The following is an 18,900-nucleotide window of genomic DNA, read 5'->3' as shown; positions in this document are numbered from 1 at the left end:
ACTATGATCCAAGCGACACAGGAGAAGAACTAAGGCTCTTCCTAGGACATCTACCTTCAATCGAGGGGTGGCATACGGGAGAACAGGAAAAGACGTCTCCCAGCAACAGGGTGAACAAGAGAAGCCAGCAGCATAGGAGCAGATGGTCCCAGGACAGAGACAACGGCAGGTGGCACCGTCTGACGTCCTAAACTGAAGGTCTGGGAGAGTGATGAGTGCCCAGAAACCCTCAGCAGAAGATCCTGGTGGTAAACGGCAGGATGCAGAGGTAAAAAATCTCATAGAAAGTTCCAAAGGGGGAGGGATTGACCTGCAGATGTGGGTACTCACCTGAAGTCTTCAGGAAATCTAAACTAGTAATAGGTCTAAATTCACAATGGAAGTTCCATAAAAGAATCAATATAAATCGATCAACATTAAAACAGTAGAATAGACATAAAAAGCAAACTTCAAAAACATAATGCATCTTAAAAATTCCTGTAAACACCCAATAATATTCATCAATAATATAATACAAACCAGGCAATAAAATGGAGTAAAATAAAGCATAAACTGTATGCGCTGCTGTTCTCATCGTTCATTGTTGTCATCTCGAAAGCAATGCCTATGTATAAATGTGGCTGTATACTCGATGCTAGTACTCCTGTTTTATTTTTGCAAGTGTATTTTGTAATGTTCTGAACCAAGTCCTTCAGTAAAGAAAGTGTAAAAAAGATTAACAGGCTGACCCAGCCTCTGAGAGCCTGGACTCCCTGATCCTCTTCATTGCAGGAATAAAGCATTCCAGGGACAAGCATACTAGTAGATAGTAAAAGGCTACTCAACACCGTTTTAAATCTAAGAACTTTCAACCCACCTTTAAAAGAGTTGGGTACTTCCGACCAGGGGAATATCCTGCCAGGGGCAAAAGAAATGGTCTTATTGCCCTCAGATGAGATGCTATCACACTTACTGGTCGGATCATTATGATGTGTCCAGTGTATTCTATTAGCTGCAAAGTGGAGCTGGTTCAAACGTAATTTTGTTATCAACTTCCTTGCCACTATCTTATGGACCCAGAACAAATAAAATTGGTTACTTAAGTCCAATAATGGCAAGTAAGCCCTTATACTGACTTTTGCCTGAATGTATTGCTTCTTTTTGAACAGGTCTAAAATCGCTTTCTCTCGAGTGGGCAGAACAAAGTGTGGATTCGAGACAAGGTTGTAACATCCAAGAGTGTTGGGGCTTTAAGAAGTTAGTTAACCCAGCTAGATTTTACCGTATTCTCTAACATAAATCTTTGACAATAGTTTTGTTGAAGACAGCCTTGTCGTCCGTGCACATCGAAAGCCATAATGAAATGAGCTATTTGTAAGAACCGCTAGTGTTGTAAGGCCTCTTTTGTTGCTCCCTTTTGGGAGGGCCAATAGTGTACGCAAACATTTCCGCTCACATCCGGCAATAGAGGGCAAGTGAGATTCTCCATATGCTGGCACTATAACGAGCAATAGCACCAGACTTTTCCTGGTAGGCCAGGATTGTTTGGGGAACTGCTCCACCTCCATATGACGGGAAGAAGCAAAATAACCCGTCATTAGATTGGTTAACAATGTTGATGTTTAGCCGAGGGAGCTGACCAGGTATTTGCATCGTTAAATCAAATGCCCAGATATTAAAATGCATGCATTCTTTTTCAAGTTTACCTTCTCTGCAGAAATAAACGGGTTAACCCTCTTATTCCTTTTAAAATCCATTAAAACCAAATTAGAACTATTCACTGTCATTTCCCTGGACTTCATAATGTACAAATTAAGAAGCCACTGTAAGGCTTTCAATGTCCTCTCCAGTAGCACTTCATCGTCCGTATAACCTAAGCAGGGGGTTTTGCATCCAAGGAAGGATGACACCAGCAGCGTTACTTAGGAGATGTTCCCTATTGACCTAAAGATTAAATAACAGGGTGGCCATAGCACATCCCTGGCACAACCCCTCTAGTAATCCTAAATGTACCAGTGTGCTCACTGTGCCTCCCAAATGTAATAAAGGAAGCAACAAGATTTGGGGTTGTGGGTGGGGACCATGCGCACTTGTTGACACAATACGTTGTGAACAAAATCAAAGAATTATTATATATATGTATGTCTTGATTGAAAGATCTCTTCAAATCCCATGTATTAAAGAAGAGTAGATTTTGTTAAAAGTCTGGACAGCCGACAAGGCGCATGTATCATTCCAGTTCAAGTACTGCAAATATGTTGCCGAACCATCATTCAACAGAAAACATGGCATCTATTGCCTTGCAAAATAACAATCCCTTCAATGGGCTCCGGACATCAGTACATCAATGTCAAAATTGTATATATAGAACCTATCAGTGTTCAACTATAACTGCATGATAGTGTCCAAGAGACTGGTGTTAATATTCATATCACAAAGGACTGACAACAGATCTATTCACCTTGTCAAATGCCTTACACCAACCGTGAACCCTAAGTATAAAGCACCTCCTTTGACCTCATAGCACTTGTCGATGGCAACTGACAGGTTTAAACACTGTTTAGTGGTGCCCAACAACTTGCCAAAGCCTAGTTGCGAATCCTAAATGCTGCTCTGCACTGAGGTTCAGAGCCAATTCACCAACACCCTCCGCAGAATTGTTTGTGAAACATCACTGAGGGCAGTTGGCCAGAGGGATCCGTGACATTGCCCTGTTTGTACAATGGAATAATATTCTATAGTGACGATGTTGAAGGAAGTACTCTAGTGATCCGAATACCCTGGAATAAGTTAAACAGGGGGCCCCAAATGTCAGGTGAAAGCTTTAAAGAGCTCACCTGGGACTCCACTTGGACCAGGGCCTTGCGGGAGGGGAAACTATCTGCACTGGACTTCTAGCAGCAAAAGGAAAACAGGATATACCTAGCCAGTATGGTTGGGGAAAGGTTAAAATTGAAAAAAATGGCATGAATTGCAGCAAGATAGAGAGTTAGTGGGGCAGAACCACTGTGAAAGGGACTTGGCCCCGGACCTGCCAGTTGGTCCCAAAACTGGGGTGAGGGCAGAGGGCTAGATAATCAAATCTACTGGTTGGTCACTAGGACTTCCACTCAGCCAAAGCTACCTACCCTCAAAGGAAGGGAGAGGGCTAGTCCAGGACCTTTTACGAGGCTAAATCACTGAGAACCAATATGGAGGCTGCCATGATGGGCTCACATTGAGTCCACATGGCTAGAACAGCCATTTTGAGCCTACCTCATGTTCGCCTAGAAAAATGGAAGCCCTAGAAAACAAAATGGCCGGGAGCAGGATTTAAATAAACCCAATGATACCTCAATGGTTACTAAAAAGGTACATTGTGCTACCAGTGCAGTAAAATGGCTTGCACCGTTGGTGAAGCCAAAATTAAAGCACAGCTACCACCAACCTATTCCCTAAAACCAATTCACAATAAAATACTCGCAATAGGGCAGAAATGGGTGCCGAGAGGAACTTCAGAAGTCCTTTTAGTCCCGGGAAGAAGAGATCAAGCTAACCAAAAAAGATGGGGAGAAAAGGCTACGATTTTATAGCACCCCAGAAAGTGTCCATAATCCCAAAAATATGAATTCTGGCTTCACACTTCTTTTCCCTTTGATCACTTGGAAACTGAAGAGGAGCCATACCGGCCACCTTGGTATGTTGCAGTTTATCTCGCATTTAGAGATGTTGGCCTCCAAAAAAGCGGTGCACATGGCAGCAAGAAAGATAACATTGGCAATCTGTAGGTATCCGTTTTACCAAGGAAAAACATGATTGGACCTTTCAGCCAAGTGGCTAAGGCGCGTTTATTTACAGAGCTGCAATCTCCACATCCCTTTTCATCAGACAAGATGCGTTTCTTGCATTTCAGGGTAGCTGGGGTCCTAGCCCAGAAGCAAGGCTTTTTCAAGTCAATTAATGAGATAGTCTATGGATATTGCAGACCTCGTGGCTCGAACCTTCGAGCTATTCATTAGAAGGTACTCCTGGCTAAAATGCCTAAAAGTTAAGAACTTTCCTTTTCACCAACTCTTCCAGACAATGTAATCCAGCATTTGGAAGCTACATCTGAAACTGTCCAATTAGAGCTTCTAGAACAAAAGATAATCCTTCACAGATTCTGATAGAGAGGCTGACCTACAGAGACCTGTGCTGTGGGTATGCCTGCAGCAGGAACGTGAAGTGATGAAGGGGTAGACGACAGGATCACCACCAGAGCAGTGGCTTCATCAGATGTGCACTCTAACACACCCCAATTGGAATCATTTTCTTCCTTGCTGGTGATGGCAGTTCTCTGTTGGAGATGGAATTTGGCCACCCTAAAAACAAAACTCTTGTAGAAACAGACTCCGTTTATAGCATTTCTTTCATTAAGGTTAGATAGGCCCCTGCCAATTCCTTTTTTGTGCTGCTTGATATTATATTCAAACCACGTGAATCTATTGGAACATATTTTGGAGACCTACGTACTTATAACTGTTCTCCTGCAGTGTTGGTATCTTTCATAGAATCATGTGCAACCCTACTCTGCATACAGCATAAAAATCTATATGAATCTGAAAATGGCCGCCATGAGCGCGTCTAGAGGAAATTAGGTGGATTGGCCGCTCATTTAAGCTTTGTCATGCCTTCTATAAGCTTTTTTTTATACCAAGGATTAACTTGCAACAGAAACGTAGTCAAAGCATGTGAATCTATGAAAGATGCCAGCTGTGGAAAACTATAGTGTCTGCAAGAACCTAAATCTTGCACCTGCGAGCTGAAACTGATCAACTGCTGTACATTGGTGCTGAGCCTTGTGGGAGCTCTCAGCCAACTGTAGGAACACGTCACATAAGAGCTCCACCCTTCTTTTGTCTTATTTCTGGGGATGAGCTGATGTTGGTACGAGGCGGTAGGATGGATATGGAGCAGGCCTGTGGAAGCAGGGGGTGCTCCCCGGAATTGCATGGATGGCCTGTGAGTGGATATGAGTTAGGAGGTCTGAGTGTTGCTAGAATGGGATTAGAAGGAGCAGGGTGGATTTGAGATGGTTTGCACAAGGTATATGGTTAAAGGAAATTAGTTTGTGTTATTAGAAGGAATATTCTGTATTTGCTCTAGGATTGCCAGTGTATTTTATTAATTGCGAACACAATAGTTAATTTGATAAATGCAATGTCCTTTCTTTATATGCCTAGCAGCATGTGTTGGAAAATAATCCCATCAGTCCTAACCAGAGCTACATCGGCTACAGGGGCAGCTACAACTTCCGGCGCACAGGATCTCGATGCCTCCAGAGGTGAGACCCTGCACCCCTGATGAGAACATTCTGTCTCTGCTACATGTAAAGTAGATCACCAGCCACTTGCTGCACAATTTTCCTCTTGCTTTCGATTTCCTGGAAAAGCACAGTGCCTCCTTTTACCACTGTATATTCTATTGTTTTGCTCAGTGACACAGAAAGGGAGTGCTATACAAACACATTTCTATAAAAACAAAAAACCTCAGACTGAAGTGCTTAAAAACTGCACAGAATTTTCCATTGGTGAAAAACCTTTTGGATGGGGATCTGCCATAACAGGCATCTCTAATGAAGTACACCAAACATGTTTTTAAATTGCAAACATTGTTTCATGTTGTGCAAAAGAAAACCCCACCAATGCTAGCTTGCTATAAGAATTGTGCCCAAAAGCCAACCCATTTTGACCAATAAATTAGTTCAGTAGTTTCTTCAAATCACACTGTTTTTTGCTCTGTTTGCGCAAATAAATGTCTTTGTAGAGCATCCAATGAGAACTATAAATACCTTTGTGGAATATGTCCCTTTCAGCATGCACTGATAACTTGTAGCAGGCAGCAGCTCTGTCCATTCTCTTGAACGGTTCCTGTGGGCTTCCGCAACATGTGTCCACTCTGGCTCATCTTCTTGCATCATGTATGTCTGCACCTGCTTTGACATTTAGGGAACCCGTCTCACATGCCTCCTTCCTGTATCTGAAATGGTGTCTGGCTTTTGCCTCCTTAGAAATGAATGCTTTGTCCTTCTCCTTTTTTCACCTCTCTCCTTCTACTAAGCTATGGCTGTCACCTTTTTCTCAAATGTATATTTGCAGAATTTCTCTCTCATAAAGCTTTCCTATCAATGCCTCACTCTCACACTCCTGTATGCAGTGACGTTCCCTCTCTCTTTCACCTACTTTGGAACTGCCTTTTTCTTGTAAGGTATGCCAACCTCTGTGAGAGGAACGTCTGCATCCTGTCTTGCACTGATGATGGGTGTCCTCCTTTGTGGGTGCCCTCTTATGTAGAACATCTCTGTACTCCTAGTCCATATTCCCCTTCTTCCCATATTATGGGATATCTACACATAAGAGTTGTTGCAGCCTTCTCTGACAATATGTAAACAAGAAATGCAATTGCCTAAAGAGACAGGAGGGGCATGAGCACATTGTGTGATACCCCTGCCAAACCTTTCATGTTATGACATTGCAGCCTTCATCTCCCCATGCCGGGCACTGGCAGAGCTGGCACAGAGCCACTCGGCACTAAGTCTTTCCCTTGCTTTAAGGGTACCTCCTGTCCTCCATTTACTATTTTTCCAGGCTAGATTTTTTTCTTGCCTTTGTTGGCAAACGTGTCAGGCCTCAAGCCTTTATCCTCCTGCATGTAGTTTTTCATAGGCTCTTCCTGCAAAGTCTAGGCCTCAGTTACTTGTGGTGGACTGCATTTTTGTGTTGGCATTTCACTGTGACCCTTTGCTCAAACCTCCATCACTTGCCAAGACCTTCAGCGCTCCTGCATTTAATACCGTCCAAAAATCTATTCTGCAGACTCGGTTACAGATGAATAGCCATCTTTTTACTCGCACACCTTGCCTCATTGATGCATTTCTAACTTCCACCGATACCGGAGGGGCACCCCAAGTTCACAGGCACTCATTTATTTGCTTACGTACAATAGGACTGATGCTGAGGTTCTCTCACAGCCTAACACTGGTACACACGCAGAGATCTCATTATGGCTAAAGCTACTTTTGCACATGCTGAGACAGTCAATCTGGTGCCTCACCGAGATGCTTCACTGAGCTTCATGTACTGGCTAAGTAACTGACGGATGGTCCAAGTCCTACACCAGGGATGGTCCTAAGATGCTGCAAGGGCTAGCACCAATACTGAGCTAGACGTTGTCCCACTGACCTAATTCCACCTTGCATTTTGGAGCCTAAAACCACTTGGAAAGGAGAATGCAGGCATACATTATTTGTAGGCCCATTGTACACCCTGCTTTATCAGATACTCTGGACACTGGAGACCTTCAATGTCAGTCAATCTTGCCAGAAGTAAAAGTATATAAAAGTATAAGTGACTGTGACAATTTCCCCACTTTGGCTCTGCAGGCAGTCAGAAGAGTGACTCTGGGAGACCGATGTCTCCCAGAGCTAGTGAATGATTGGCCGGCGATGGGGGCAGAATGGGACACTTTCCAGAGGTCAGTTAATATGGTAGCAGCAAACACCCTCTCCAACTTTTGACCTAGGAGATCTAAGTTCCATTTGCAAGGGTTCTCAAATAGGTACGCTGCAGTTGCCTTCTGGCTCCATGGATGCACTAATGCCTTTTGATGCGTCCAGCAAGGTTTCACAAACCTACTGGGTTTGCACCCCTGTCCATGTGTCCCTCTGGCAAAGACTGCAGACCCGCAAAGTCGCAAAACAACCGCAAACCTCATATGGAACATGGGTGTACTGTGGGAAGCATCCTGTCCCTGCCTTAAAGTAGACTTCCCTCTTCAAAATTCGGGTACAGGCTTGTTCAAGGCAAAAGACCTGTCACTTTACAAGACAGACAGCCCAGTCTAGCAGTGTGGTTTACAGAAACAGAAGGCTCCCGCTTAGTGAAGAATGGAGACTAAAAGGCAAGACCAAGAGGCTGCAGGAGTAGAGACAACTGGAGAATGGCATAGGAGGCGGTGATAGCTGCGAGGAGAGGTATGAGGTGGTGGTAGCAAGAGAAGTGGCAATTTCAGGAGTGGAGAGGGAGGTATCTGTTACATTTGCAGGGGAGAGTGCACAAAGGGTGGTGCTGATGGTAAAAGGTGATCTGAGGGAAGAGAAGGCAGGTGGTAAAGGCGGGAGTAACATCAGGAAGGAAATTAAACTGAATGACATGCAAGTTGTAATAAGAGGTGGTAACCTCGGAAGAGAGTAAAGGGGAGGCGGCAGTGGCAGTCTAGCAAATGGTACCAATATGAGGTGCAAGTAGACCAGACGTTGGACAGACTTGACAAAGAAGTGAAAGGTTGGCAAAGGGTGGTGAAAGGAAGGAAGAAGACGGAGTAGGAAGGAACATAAGAGAAGGAGATGAGATCAGGAGGAGTTGGCGAGACCATGAAGCGGGAGTAGAATCCCCAGTCGCGGAAGAGGTGCAAACAGGGGGTCCTGGTAGTGATATAGAAGCAGTTGCAACAAATGAGAGTGATATAGAGAAAGTGGAAGCAATGCAGGGAAGATTGCAGAGTGAGCAAGAGGATGGGAAAAAACAGGACAAAGCCAGCCAGACTAGATTCCGGTGGTCCAGGTCAATCCTAGGAAAGACCAGACACTGGGAGGAGAAGCAGGACTTGGCCAAGGAGAGTATGGTCTGTTCAGAGAGGGGGAAGTAGTCATCAGTGATAGACTTGCCCAAGCCCATGGACCCCTCTCTGTCTCTCTCTGCTGGCTATGAATAACAACCTATCCACCCAGGCAGTTGGGTGATAGTATAGGGTTACAGTACCCCTTAAAGTCGATGCGATGCCTAGAGCAAAATAAAGAAGTGGGTTTGAGAAACGGCAGAGGAAGGGTTGGTGGTGCAACCTAGTGGGAACCTTAATGACGTTAGTGGCCTGAAGGCCTGGCTATCTGCAGCAAGCAAACAGGGTTCTATTTCATTTTCTTTATTTTTTTTAGGCCGCCTAACAAAAAGACTGATTTATTTTTTGCCTGATTTTAGGTGGCCTACAAAAAACAGAAATAAAGGACATTCTTCAACCCCCGTCACTCTTCTGGGTTTTCTTTGAAATCAGGGGATTTCGCCCCCCAAACCTCTCACCCTCGGTTCCCGCTGCCTCCCTCCCTCCCTGCCCATACCCCCCCCCCCTTGTCAACTCAAACGAACACGCAACACAAACACCCGTAGTTCTCCGCTGGCGCTTCCGGGTCATGGCATGCCTGTCAGCCCCTTCGCATACTCCTGTGCGGCAGGCGCGTGACAGTCTGATTTAGAAAGACTGCTCTGTGCGCTCACAGAGCAATCTTTCTAAATTTGTCTTTTTGTCAATCGTTTTTTTAAACACATTTGATTTAAGACCAGCAAAGAGACCCTTCCTGTAACAAGATCATCCTGACTCTTGTTATTTGTGGTGATATTTGTCTTTTATGTGGGAAGTTTCCCCTTATATCTTATTTCACCCTTACTTGTACATAATCCTTATATCTTATTTCACCCTTACTTGTACATAATCCCTAATAAACACAGTTGTATTGGTATCCTTTGTCCCTGCTATCCTAGGTGACCTGACATGTCAAAGAGACACAAGATGGGTAAACCAATGGCATAGTGCAGTCAAGCGGCAGTCCATTACAGGAAAGCCCTTTTATCCTCATTAAGGACAACATTGTTGAGGACATGCATCTCTTTGAAGACCTGACCTCTTTCTATTTACCAATTTGTTCTTGAGTGTGGCTCCCATAATGATGTCCTCAATCATGAACTCTAGTGTCTTGCTTCCAAAGCCAGTTCTTCTTTTTTCAATCCCTTGGCAAGAGTGACTTGGACTCTTATGGGTGGTTACGTCGGGGAATGCCCCTACCTCGAAAAGGTCCAGAGGATTTGACATGGGGGGGGGGGGGGGGTGAGGAGTTCAACCATATGACCACTTTCAAAGGATGTTCTGCTCTTCCTTGGCAAGTTTCCGCCAGTGTGACTGATTCCACCTCCCCACGGACCACACGTCCGGCCACAATATCCATCCCACTCCTTAGTCTAAGCACCTCTGTATGTGTTAGGTCCAGCTTCTGAGAAATTCCCATAGCCAATGACCTTATCAATCATTAAGTGTCACTTATTGGGCTTTATCAAGCAGATGGTTCCACAGTTGTTACCAATTGTCCCTTCAACATTGATAGCTCAGTGCTTCTTCCTCCTCCGGCGACCTCCTGCCCTCTTACTCCCACTGACTCTTTCACTGGCTCTTCTAGACAAATCCACATCAGTGGTTCCTGTGGCACAAGCAGGCTCCTGCCAATCCAATTGTTAACTCTACTGGACCCCCACAGCGGAAGATTGCTGACGGCCCTGTACACAGAATCTGAACCTGAGGTTGAAGAATAGATGTCCACATCTTCAGACCAGGATTTCACACATTACTTGGATCCCGAGTGGAAAGGTCTTCCTTTTCAGAACTCACTTGATTGCTTGGTCAGGTCCCATTGAGCTTCCACCAAGGTTATAGCAGCAGTTGCCTTTTTTTCTCAGGAGTTACGGTAACCCACATGTATCCATACCTGCTTGTCTGTCTACTTCAGTCTCCTGGTAGATTGTCGGGAATAGCAAGACAGGCCCCTGGCTCGAGTATTCTCTCTGGGCTGGGTGAATCCAAAATTCACTGACTGCAACTAGAATTTGTGGGATTCATGATTGAGATGGTATGCGCTACCCCATAGGAGGAGTAAGTCTATGGTTTTGGTCTGTTCTCATTTGAGATATTGGTGCAGTCACTCTGCTCTCTTCTCTGTGGACCCTAGGCATTTCCTTTCATGTGTGCAGCTAGTCCCTTCTGGCACGTTTGAAACTGCCTGTTAACCAATTTCCAAGATGCTCGTACCCCAAAATGCAACCTTCAACTGACTCTTGTCAGGGTTTTTATGCAGGTCAAGTAGAATGTGGCTGAGCAACTCCAGAAGGTTGCCTCACTCTCTAGATGTTGCTCGCTAACCTGGAGCTGCAGAACTCCATCACCGGCAAGTTGTCTGTGTATGGCTGAAGACGTATGTCGTCCAGCCCGACGTCCACAAACCAAAGTCTTGCAGATGAAGGGATCTGGTCTGGTCTGTAGGCCCTCCTTTTTTGTTTCTTTGTTTCGTTGCTTTCGTCTTCATGGGCAATACGTCTGTCATGTACTATAACATCAAGCAGTGCTGAACATGCTGCCATCACCTTAGCCACATAGCTGTTCGTCTCTGCAATTGGGTACTGGAACAAGACCTCAGTGTGGCTGCTTGGCATGTGATCGAAATTTTGAACATACAGGCTGATCTTTTGAGCACAGTCACAACCTCTCACACACACACACACACACACACACACACGTGCAACACGTTTGTTTAGAACTGGGAATTCCTATGATGTACACCTCTTTAGGGCGCCTCCTCAAAACAGAAAATGTCTACAATTTGTGCTTTGGAGGGGTCAGGGCCCCCATTCCGATCTTGATCAATTTGATTTTTTCAGTGCAATTGTTGACTCCTCTATACCTACCTCCTAACCCACAGTTGCAGGGACTGGCACCCAGACATTGACTGCTACAATTGTAGAATGATTCCAATTGTCCCTTGCTTGTCCAACTGCCGTTGGTTCTCAGATCTGAAAGCCTCAACACAATCCCCCACACATCCTCCCACTTCACTCCCAGCATGGCAGCAAGTGGCTTATGACTGGGTCTTGGAGAGAGAGTGCGAGTGCAGGATCAGGAAAGCCCCTTCTCTCTTCTGCCAACGACGTATCAACTTCTAGAGCAGAAATGTAAGGCAGGCCCCAGCACCATATTGACCTTTCTCAGTTCAATCTGGCCAGATCTGACTTTCAGGTTGATAAGAATTTTTGTTTGTAGCTTAGCTTAGTAGTTTGGAGGGCTTTCATCAGTCTTATGCACTTGCTGTCCCCAATTTATAACCCCCATCCAAATTGGGACCTCTGTATTGTTCCTTCCAGTTTGTCTCGTATGCTTTTTTAGCACCTTTTCCAAGTGGCTGTCAATTGAGCCGAATTGTCACAGAACGTAATATACTATGTCCTGAGTAACCCTTTTCTGTCTTACATCATGACACAGTGGTTCTCAAGATGCACTTCTCTTTTCTTCCAAACAGGATTTTCACAAACTCGATTTTGTCTCCCGAATTTTTCTCCAGATTCGTTTTGTGCTCAGTGAATGTTAGGCACATTCCAGTCTGCCTCAGAGACGATCTTCTCATTAATCCATGAAGGCAGACCACCAACACATCCATGTCTTGCAGCATAATCTCTTGCAGTGCACAGTGTCAAGTGGGCTCCACTCCTGCCACCATCAAAAGGCTATTCTAGGGAAGGCAATAGAAGCTTCATTGGAATTTCAGCGTCCTGTTACTCTGTCACCAGCACTGCAGGCGCTTAGTTTGCTACGCATGCCTTCTGTAAATGCTATCCCCTGGACCGAGGTTAAATGACTGACCCACATAAAGACGAAGCTATTCTATAAAAGCAGTTTTGTTAATAAATGCACATTCCCTTTTCAGCTGACGGGCAGCCCTCCATCCCATCATTCTACCTAGTCTCCCATAGTATGAGGGAAATGGGATGGGACATAAAAGTAAGTACAAATTACTCACTGTAGTAATTCCTGTACTCCTAGTTCACAGTCCCCTTCCCCCATTCAGTCCTCCATTCATCGCCACGTATCGTGTTTTAAAAGTGTAGTCCCAGTAGACCTAACCAAAAGGACTGGCTAGGACACTGGGTGGGCCAAGGCAGGACGTGATTGAGTTTTACACGATCACTGTCCTAAAGCAATATGCTGATTCTTCTGTTACATGGTGTGTAGAGCATGCTCTGTTCTTGCCTCTGCAGTACGGATATCCCCTTGTGTGGGTAAAGCAGACTATGGACTAGGAGTACAGTAGTAATAGCAGTGAGTAACTTTTACTTTTCTTTGTTCACATAGTACCCCTATCAAGATGTTTGCATCATTCCATCCATCAGCAAATACTTCCAGCTCTTTGACTGACTCCTTCCAAAGCAGGTGAGAAGTTTTCTTCATTGTCTGGCAATCTCTGGATCTGTTGTGCGAGTTGTTTTTTTTCTTAGTCGTAAGCGCAGTATCATTTCCTCCAGACTTATAACATGTCTTGACTGTCTCCACGGCAAGGAATTAGAACATTAGTTTTACAGCAAAAAAGAAAATCTGAGAAAGCCATGCATGCACGCATGTCCACAGGCCGTGCCCCTGTATGCTGGCTACACATACTTCAGTCATTTACTTCTGTAGCTAACAACAAGCCAATTTTTTGGATAGCTTGTTTTATTTTGCATGTTAACTAACGTACAGCTGCCCTAAGTCTCTATTGTGGGCAACTAAATTTCAGTCTCAGATACTGGTCATGATTTATGCTGTTTGATTATCTGTTTTGGTTAGTACCAACCATGCCAATTGGTTTTCCAGTGGACCTGTACTGCTCCTGCTTTGTGTGTGAACCAGGTGGTCTAGGGCCGGATTCCATGCTTTCTTTTCAATCCCATAATGACAGGTCTCTCTTGAGCTTGCTGTTTATCGGTTTTCCACATTGCCAGATGTCCTGTATTTCATTGCTGTGGCAAAGTGACCACATGGACTTCGCCACGTCAACCTGCATATGGTATCCCCAGGTCAACAACAGCTGTCTGTAGTGAAAGTATATCCACAGTCATAGACCAATCCTTTTGGAATAATCGCATCAGAAAAACAGCAGCTCCCATAATTCGCCTCTTAACCAAAACCAGGACTGAATCCAGGGAGTGGAATTTTGGACCTGGGAGGGGATGGGCCATACAGAAAATCCAGTCAGGTCGCCTAGCCAGGAAGAAGGCTAGAAAACAAGTCACTGTGGCAGACGGCCCAAACCATGTTAACAAACCAACAAGAAAAGGGACAATGTCACCCATAATCCCTCTTTCATAACAGAGAAATCCCCTGCCCAGACTAGCCAAACGTGCTTGCAGAGTGGACTCTGGTATTAATGGGGAAGACCAGGGTAACCTACACCTAACACCTCCCACCCCCAGAAGGGGCAGTCTTGGGGAATATGCAAGCCTACCCCATGTGATATCCACAGTGGCAACATAAAGTCTAGTCCTTACCTGTACAGTTAATGGACACACAGACATTGCCCCACTTCCTTCCCACATTACCAGGAACACTGGGGAGGAGAGAACCCATGTCTCCCTCACAATTGCCAGCACAAGGGAGACCGGATCACTGGCAGCTGCAGTCTGTAAAAGCAAGGGAAAGGATACTAGCACTGCACCAAACAATGGAGAAACAATTTTTTTTCCAAACCCCCACGCCACGTGAGTAATGCTTGATACAAACCCTGAGCTGTTTGACAAAGGAGGTCACCAAATCAAAATTCAGAGAAGGGAAACTACCCAACCTGAGTCGGGTGAACAAATCAGCAGCTCCCTCCCAGCCGACAACAAACAGACTGAAGTGTAATCCAAGATGGCAACCACCCTATTTAAAGAATTACCCCACTACCTCAGGAATACAAAGCATGCCTGCCATGGAGCATGCCCAGAGCGGAGATGTGACCACTCTGGCCAATCGATGGGAAGCTAATCAGTCCAAGCATTATATAAGGACCAGCTCCCATGATGAGTGCAAGGGAGTTTGTCCATACAAAGAAGGTGAGTTGTGGTGTTAAGGAGGCAGAAGATTGCTGGAGCAGAGAAAAGGTTGCTGAGCTGGCCTGAGACCTGGAGCAGAAGAACAGATTGCAAGACCCAGAGAGGTGGGGCAGACTGCTGGGCAGATTTAAAGACCTGTAGTAGAGTGGGGAATTGTAACTGCTGGAGAAGTGAGGCTGATTGTAACACCTCGATAGAAGAGACCGTTATAAAACCTGTAGACCGGAGGAGACTGAAAGACGAATACCAGAAATACCGAAAAGGAAGGAGATTGAAGCAGAGACCAAACAGCAGGTGAATAGAGACCTGGCCAGAGCCATATTCAAGAAGAGGTCAGAGGAAGCAATGGCGGAGGGTTTGACGAGGGAAAGACTGAGACGGTGAAGATGAAGGCTTTGACCAAGGGGACGGCAGAGCAAGAAAGGGCAGAGGCCCTGAGAAGAGGACAAAAAGGGTAGAGGCCCTGAACAGATTGAAGCAAGTTCCCAAAGGCGGCAGAGAAGGAAAGGATAGAAACTGTGGGCTAGGAGACCGAGAAGGACGAGTTGGAGAAAGTATAAAGTCCTTTGAGCACTACCTCAGGAGAGAAGACCATAGTGTCCTTGCGAAAATTCGGGGAACTACAATAATCCCATCTATTATGACACCTTAAATAAAAAGCATAAACTTGAATATCTGTGTTACGTCATTTGTTACAACTCGGGGAATTGCCCAGAAGCAAGAGACCTCCGATCTGAGACACTAGGTTGTACAGATCCCGACCAGAGCACCCGCTGAGAAAGGGCCCCATTCAGAACTCCATTTTATGAGAGACGCTGAAACAGTCCGACAAAACATCCAGTGGAACAAATCAGTAATGCTGTAGACCTACATTTCATAGGTGCCGGATCACCAGGGATGGGGTCCTTGCACTGTAATAAAGTCTTTGACACTTGCATCCTCATCTCTGTATTGTGTCCCATAGAGGTTAGACTTAATATGGACAAGCCTTCTAGTTGTGAAAAGCTTTGAAAGGTAGTGCAAGGGCTCGGAGTTCCTGACTTTTGTAATTCCACTCTTCGAGGAGTGCCTTGTGCAGTTCTTTTTTTGGAATCAGATATTTACATAGGGGCAAGCTCCATTCAGCAGTTTCATGAGCATTGTGCACACCTTTCTGTGGAGCGAAGATAATCTGTCTGACTGGTGATGCCAGATTGTCCCAGATTCCTCATGGTACTGCATAAATCTTTCTTGGCTATGAAGATTAATTTATGCATTTTATTTTCTTCACTAGCTCAAAAATGAAAGGAAAAGAAATAAATCTGCAGCGCCCTGTTACTGCTACTTCTCCAGAATGGGGTCTGGCATGGATTCCCATGCTCATGACTATTCCGCGTCACCAGGCCAGGAATCCTCAGTAAAAGGAGTTTTCACTTTTCTCCAGCATGGGGTCTGGCATGGATTCACATGCTCATGAATATTCCCCGTCGTCAGGCTGGGAATCCTCGGTAAAGAAAAAACCAGTATCAGTTTCGTTTCTGATCTGTCTTTCGTAGTAGTAACCAATCACTGATCTCTGCGTCATACTGACCACAGCCAATGACTGCCCTCTACCTAAGCCCCGCCTCTGGCAGCCATCTTCAGATTTTTACAGCACGTTCAAGTGTTGGGATCCTCGTGCTATTGCTCTCGAGCGTTCGTGCTATTTTTACACGTTTTTTTTCTCAAAAACTTCGATTTTTCGGTCAAAAGAGCCTCAAGCTCCACCGTTTCTTCATCCGTTCAACGGGGACCCGTGTCGGATTCGTCTACACCCCAAAAGGGTGAAGATTTCGTCGAGCCACGCTTTTGGAGGACTCCAGAAGTTTCTCAGGCCCATCTCGGACATGGCCCAGGAGAAGGGAAGCTCGACGCCCGGAAAGCTGTTCAGGGTCTGCCCTGGTTGCCAGCTTCAGAATGTCTTTAAGGAGGACGAACACTCCTTTTGTCTTTACTGCCTACATGAGGACAAGACGCACGTGGAGAAGGACTGTGCGTTTTGCGGCAATATGTCGGAGCGGACCATGAAGGACCGCCATCAACGTCTCGCCAACTGGCTGGAATGGAAGAGCCCGTCAGGCGAGAAGAAGAAGAAATCTGAGGGGTCTTCTAAGACCTTTGAGGACGCCCCGGCGACGGGGGTCCAACATAAGGCCAAGCACCGCGAGTCCGCTGGCACTGGGAGCGCCGAACGGTCGGGCTCTACGGGCGCCAGGCAGGGCGCATCCTCCCCGGCACCATCAACCACGAGCCAACGCTCTGGTTCGGGTAAGAGGAAGGCCGAGCACCCGGCGAAGCTCCTGGAGAGGCCCCGGTCGAGCTCAAAGGCCCCATCAGAGGGAGAGCGAGGCAGTGACCCTCCCGCCAAGGAGAAGGCGGTGAGCGCACCTAAGGTGGTGAAAGCCTTAATCCATCCGGCCAAGGCCTCTATCGAGACAGTCGCGGCGGCCCTGGCTCAGCCTGTGGAGGTTACACCAGTGGTGGCGACCTCGGGGCTCAGGGTCTCCCTGCCACCGCGGAGGGAGTCCTCTTTTATGCCCATCGACAGGACCCCCGTGAAACCTCCGACGGAGAAGAAAAAGGGGGGGCAGGAGGTCGTCGTGGATTCGGCCTCAACCTCTGAGGAAGAGCTGATCGAAGTCTTAAGCCACGGCGTTGGCGTGGAAGAAGACCAGCCTGTCGGGAGGGACCCCGACGTAGGAGATGACTATAACGTCGAGGGTGCCGACGGGGCCCCTGACCGCCCGTCGGACTCCCCTAAACCAGTGCCGCAAGACAACTCGGCGGCCATTTTGTTGGCTGTACAGTCCTTATGCTCAGAGATAAGGACGAGACTGCCGTTACCACCAGCGAAAGGAACCGCTCCCGACGGGGGACCCGGAGCCAGGCCCTTCTGGGAGCCCCCCCCCCCTAAGAGAAGAAGGATTCATCCTCCACCTCCTTTTCAGCCATCGCGCCCTGACCAGCCCTCCTCCCCGTCCACGACTCGTGGGGATGATACGGGGACTGACTCGGCCGCGACGGGTACGGACGACGAGGTTTACGACGAGGATCTGCCGTCGTCACCTCCCACCCGGGCTTCCCCGCCCGACGAGATTGGATCGTTTCACTCCATGATCGCCAGGGCATCCGAGCTTTTCCAGCTCTTCCAGGAAGAGAAGAAGAAGGAAGGTTTCCTTTATCAACGGCGCGAGGCCAAGAGGAAGACGGTCCTCTCCGTGCCTCTACTGGACGATATTTGGGATGAGGGCCTCGCCCTCCTCAAGAACCCATCCACGACGCCGGCTAGAAGGGATCGGTACGAGAAGAAGTACCGGGTCCCGGACGCGGCCCCCTTGTGCCTTCGGGCACAGCCGACCCCGGACTCGGTCGTCTCCGCGTTGTCCAGGAAGAAAGCGGGGGGAGCGCGGCCTCTACGTCGACCTCCCCGCCGGACGGCGAGGGAAAGAAATTGGATACGATGGGACGCAGGGTCATCTCGTCTGCAGCCACGACGATTAAGGCGGCCAACGCCTTGGCTATCGTAGCCCGCTACGACAGGGAGTTGTGGTACAAACTGGCCCCCCTGCTGGACTTCCTCCCGGACGACAAGAGGGCGGATGCCCTAGAGATCTTGCAGGAAGGAGAGGTGGCGTCGGACCACGCCATTACGATTGCGACGGACATCGCTGACACTGGATTTTGCCAGTTGGGCAACGGCGTGTGCCTTAGGCGGCGTGGATGGCTCAAGGCTACTGACTTCCGTCAGGACGTGCAGACCAGTCTTGGACATGCCGTTCGACGGAAACAACCTGTTTGGGAAAACAGTGGACGATTCCCTTCAAGCCATCAAGGCAGACATGGAGACGGCCCGGGCTCTTGGGGTTCTCCAGCAACGGCGGCCGCCCTTTCGGAGCGGCGGAGGCAAACAGGGTGCCTCCAAAGGTTCCGGCGGCGGATTTTCCACCTACCGTCAAGCGGCATGTTCGTCGTCGCAGGAGGCTTACAGGGGACGAGGCAAGTCAGGCGGACCCCGCCGTCGTCGCCAAGGAGGTCAAGGCGGCAAAGCCTCGTTGAAGCAGGACTGAACCGGCCGTGGGGTCGGGCCCCCACCGAAGCACCCTGGTGGGAGGCCAGCTGGCGAGCTTCGTCAGCGTGTGGGAGTCCATCTCCACCGACCGTTGGGTGCTGGACGCCCTAGCCCAGGGGCACACGCTCGAGTTTCTAAAGAGGTGCCCGCGCGTCCCCC

General features: G+C 47.4%; 1 protein-coding gene across 7 annotated transcripts in view; it reads left to right on the top strand.

Moving 5' to 3' along the window:
• The window catches only part of PHF1 (PHD finger protein 1), a 706,671-nt gene that overhangs the window by 568,912 nt on the left and 118,859 nt on the right, over positions 1–18,900 (top strand). For 4 of the 7 annotated variants that reach the window (XR_011283212.1, XM_069635206.1, XM_069635207.1 and 1 more), the window contains exons 13-14: positions 5,181–5,281; positions 12,937–13,014. Coding sequence is in view for 6 of the 7 variants with exons in the window: in XM_069635206.1 (XP_069491307.1) it covers positions 5,181–5,281; positions 12,937–13,014 (179 nt within the window). In the remaining variant the exon portion in view is untranslated. The remainder of the gene's footprint in view (positions 1–5,180; positions 5,282–12,936; positions 13,015–18,900) is intronic. The other 3 variants (XM_069635209.1, XM_069635210.1, XM_069635211.1) reach the window with 3 other exon arrangements.

This window comes from Ambystoma mexicanum, chromosome 13 (genome assembly GCF_040938575.1).
Source record: "Ambystoma mexicanum isolate Mex_15411 chromosome 13, UKY_AmexF1_1, whole genome shotgun sequence".
NCBI lineage: Eukaryota > Metazoa > Chordata > Amphibia > Caudata > Ambystomatidae > Ambystoma > Ambystoma mexicanum.
Note: the sequence above shows the minus strand (reverse complement) of the source record. Positions and strands in the feature narration are given on the sequence as shown.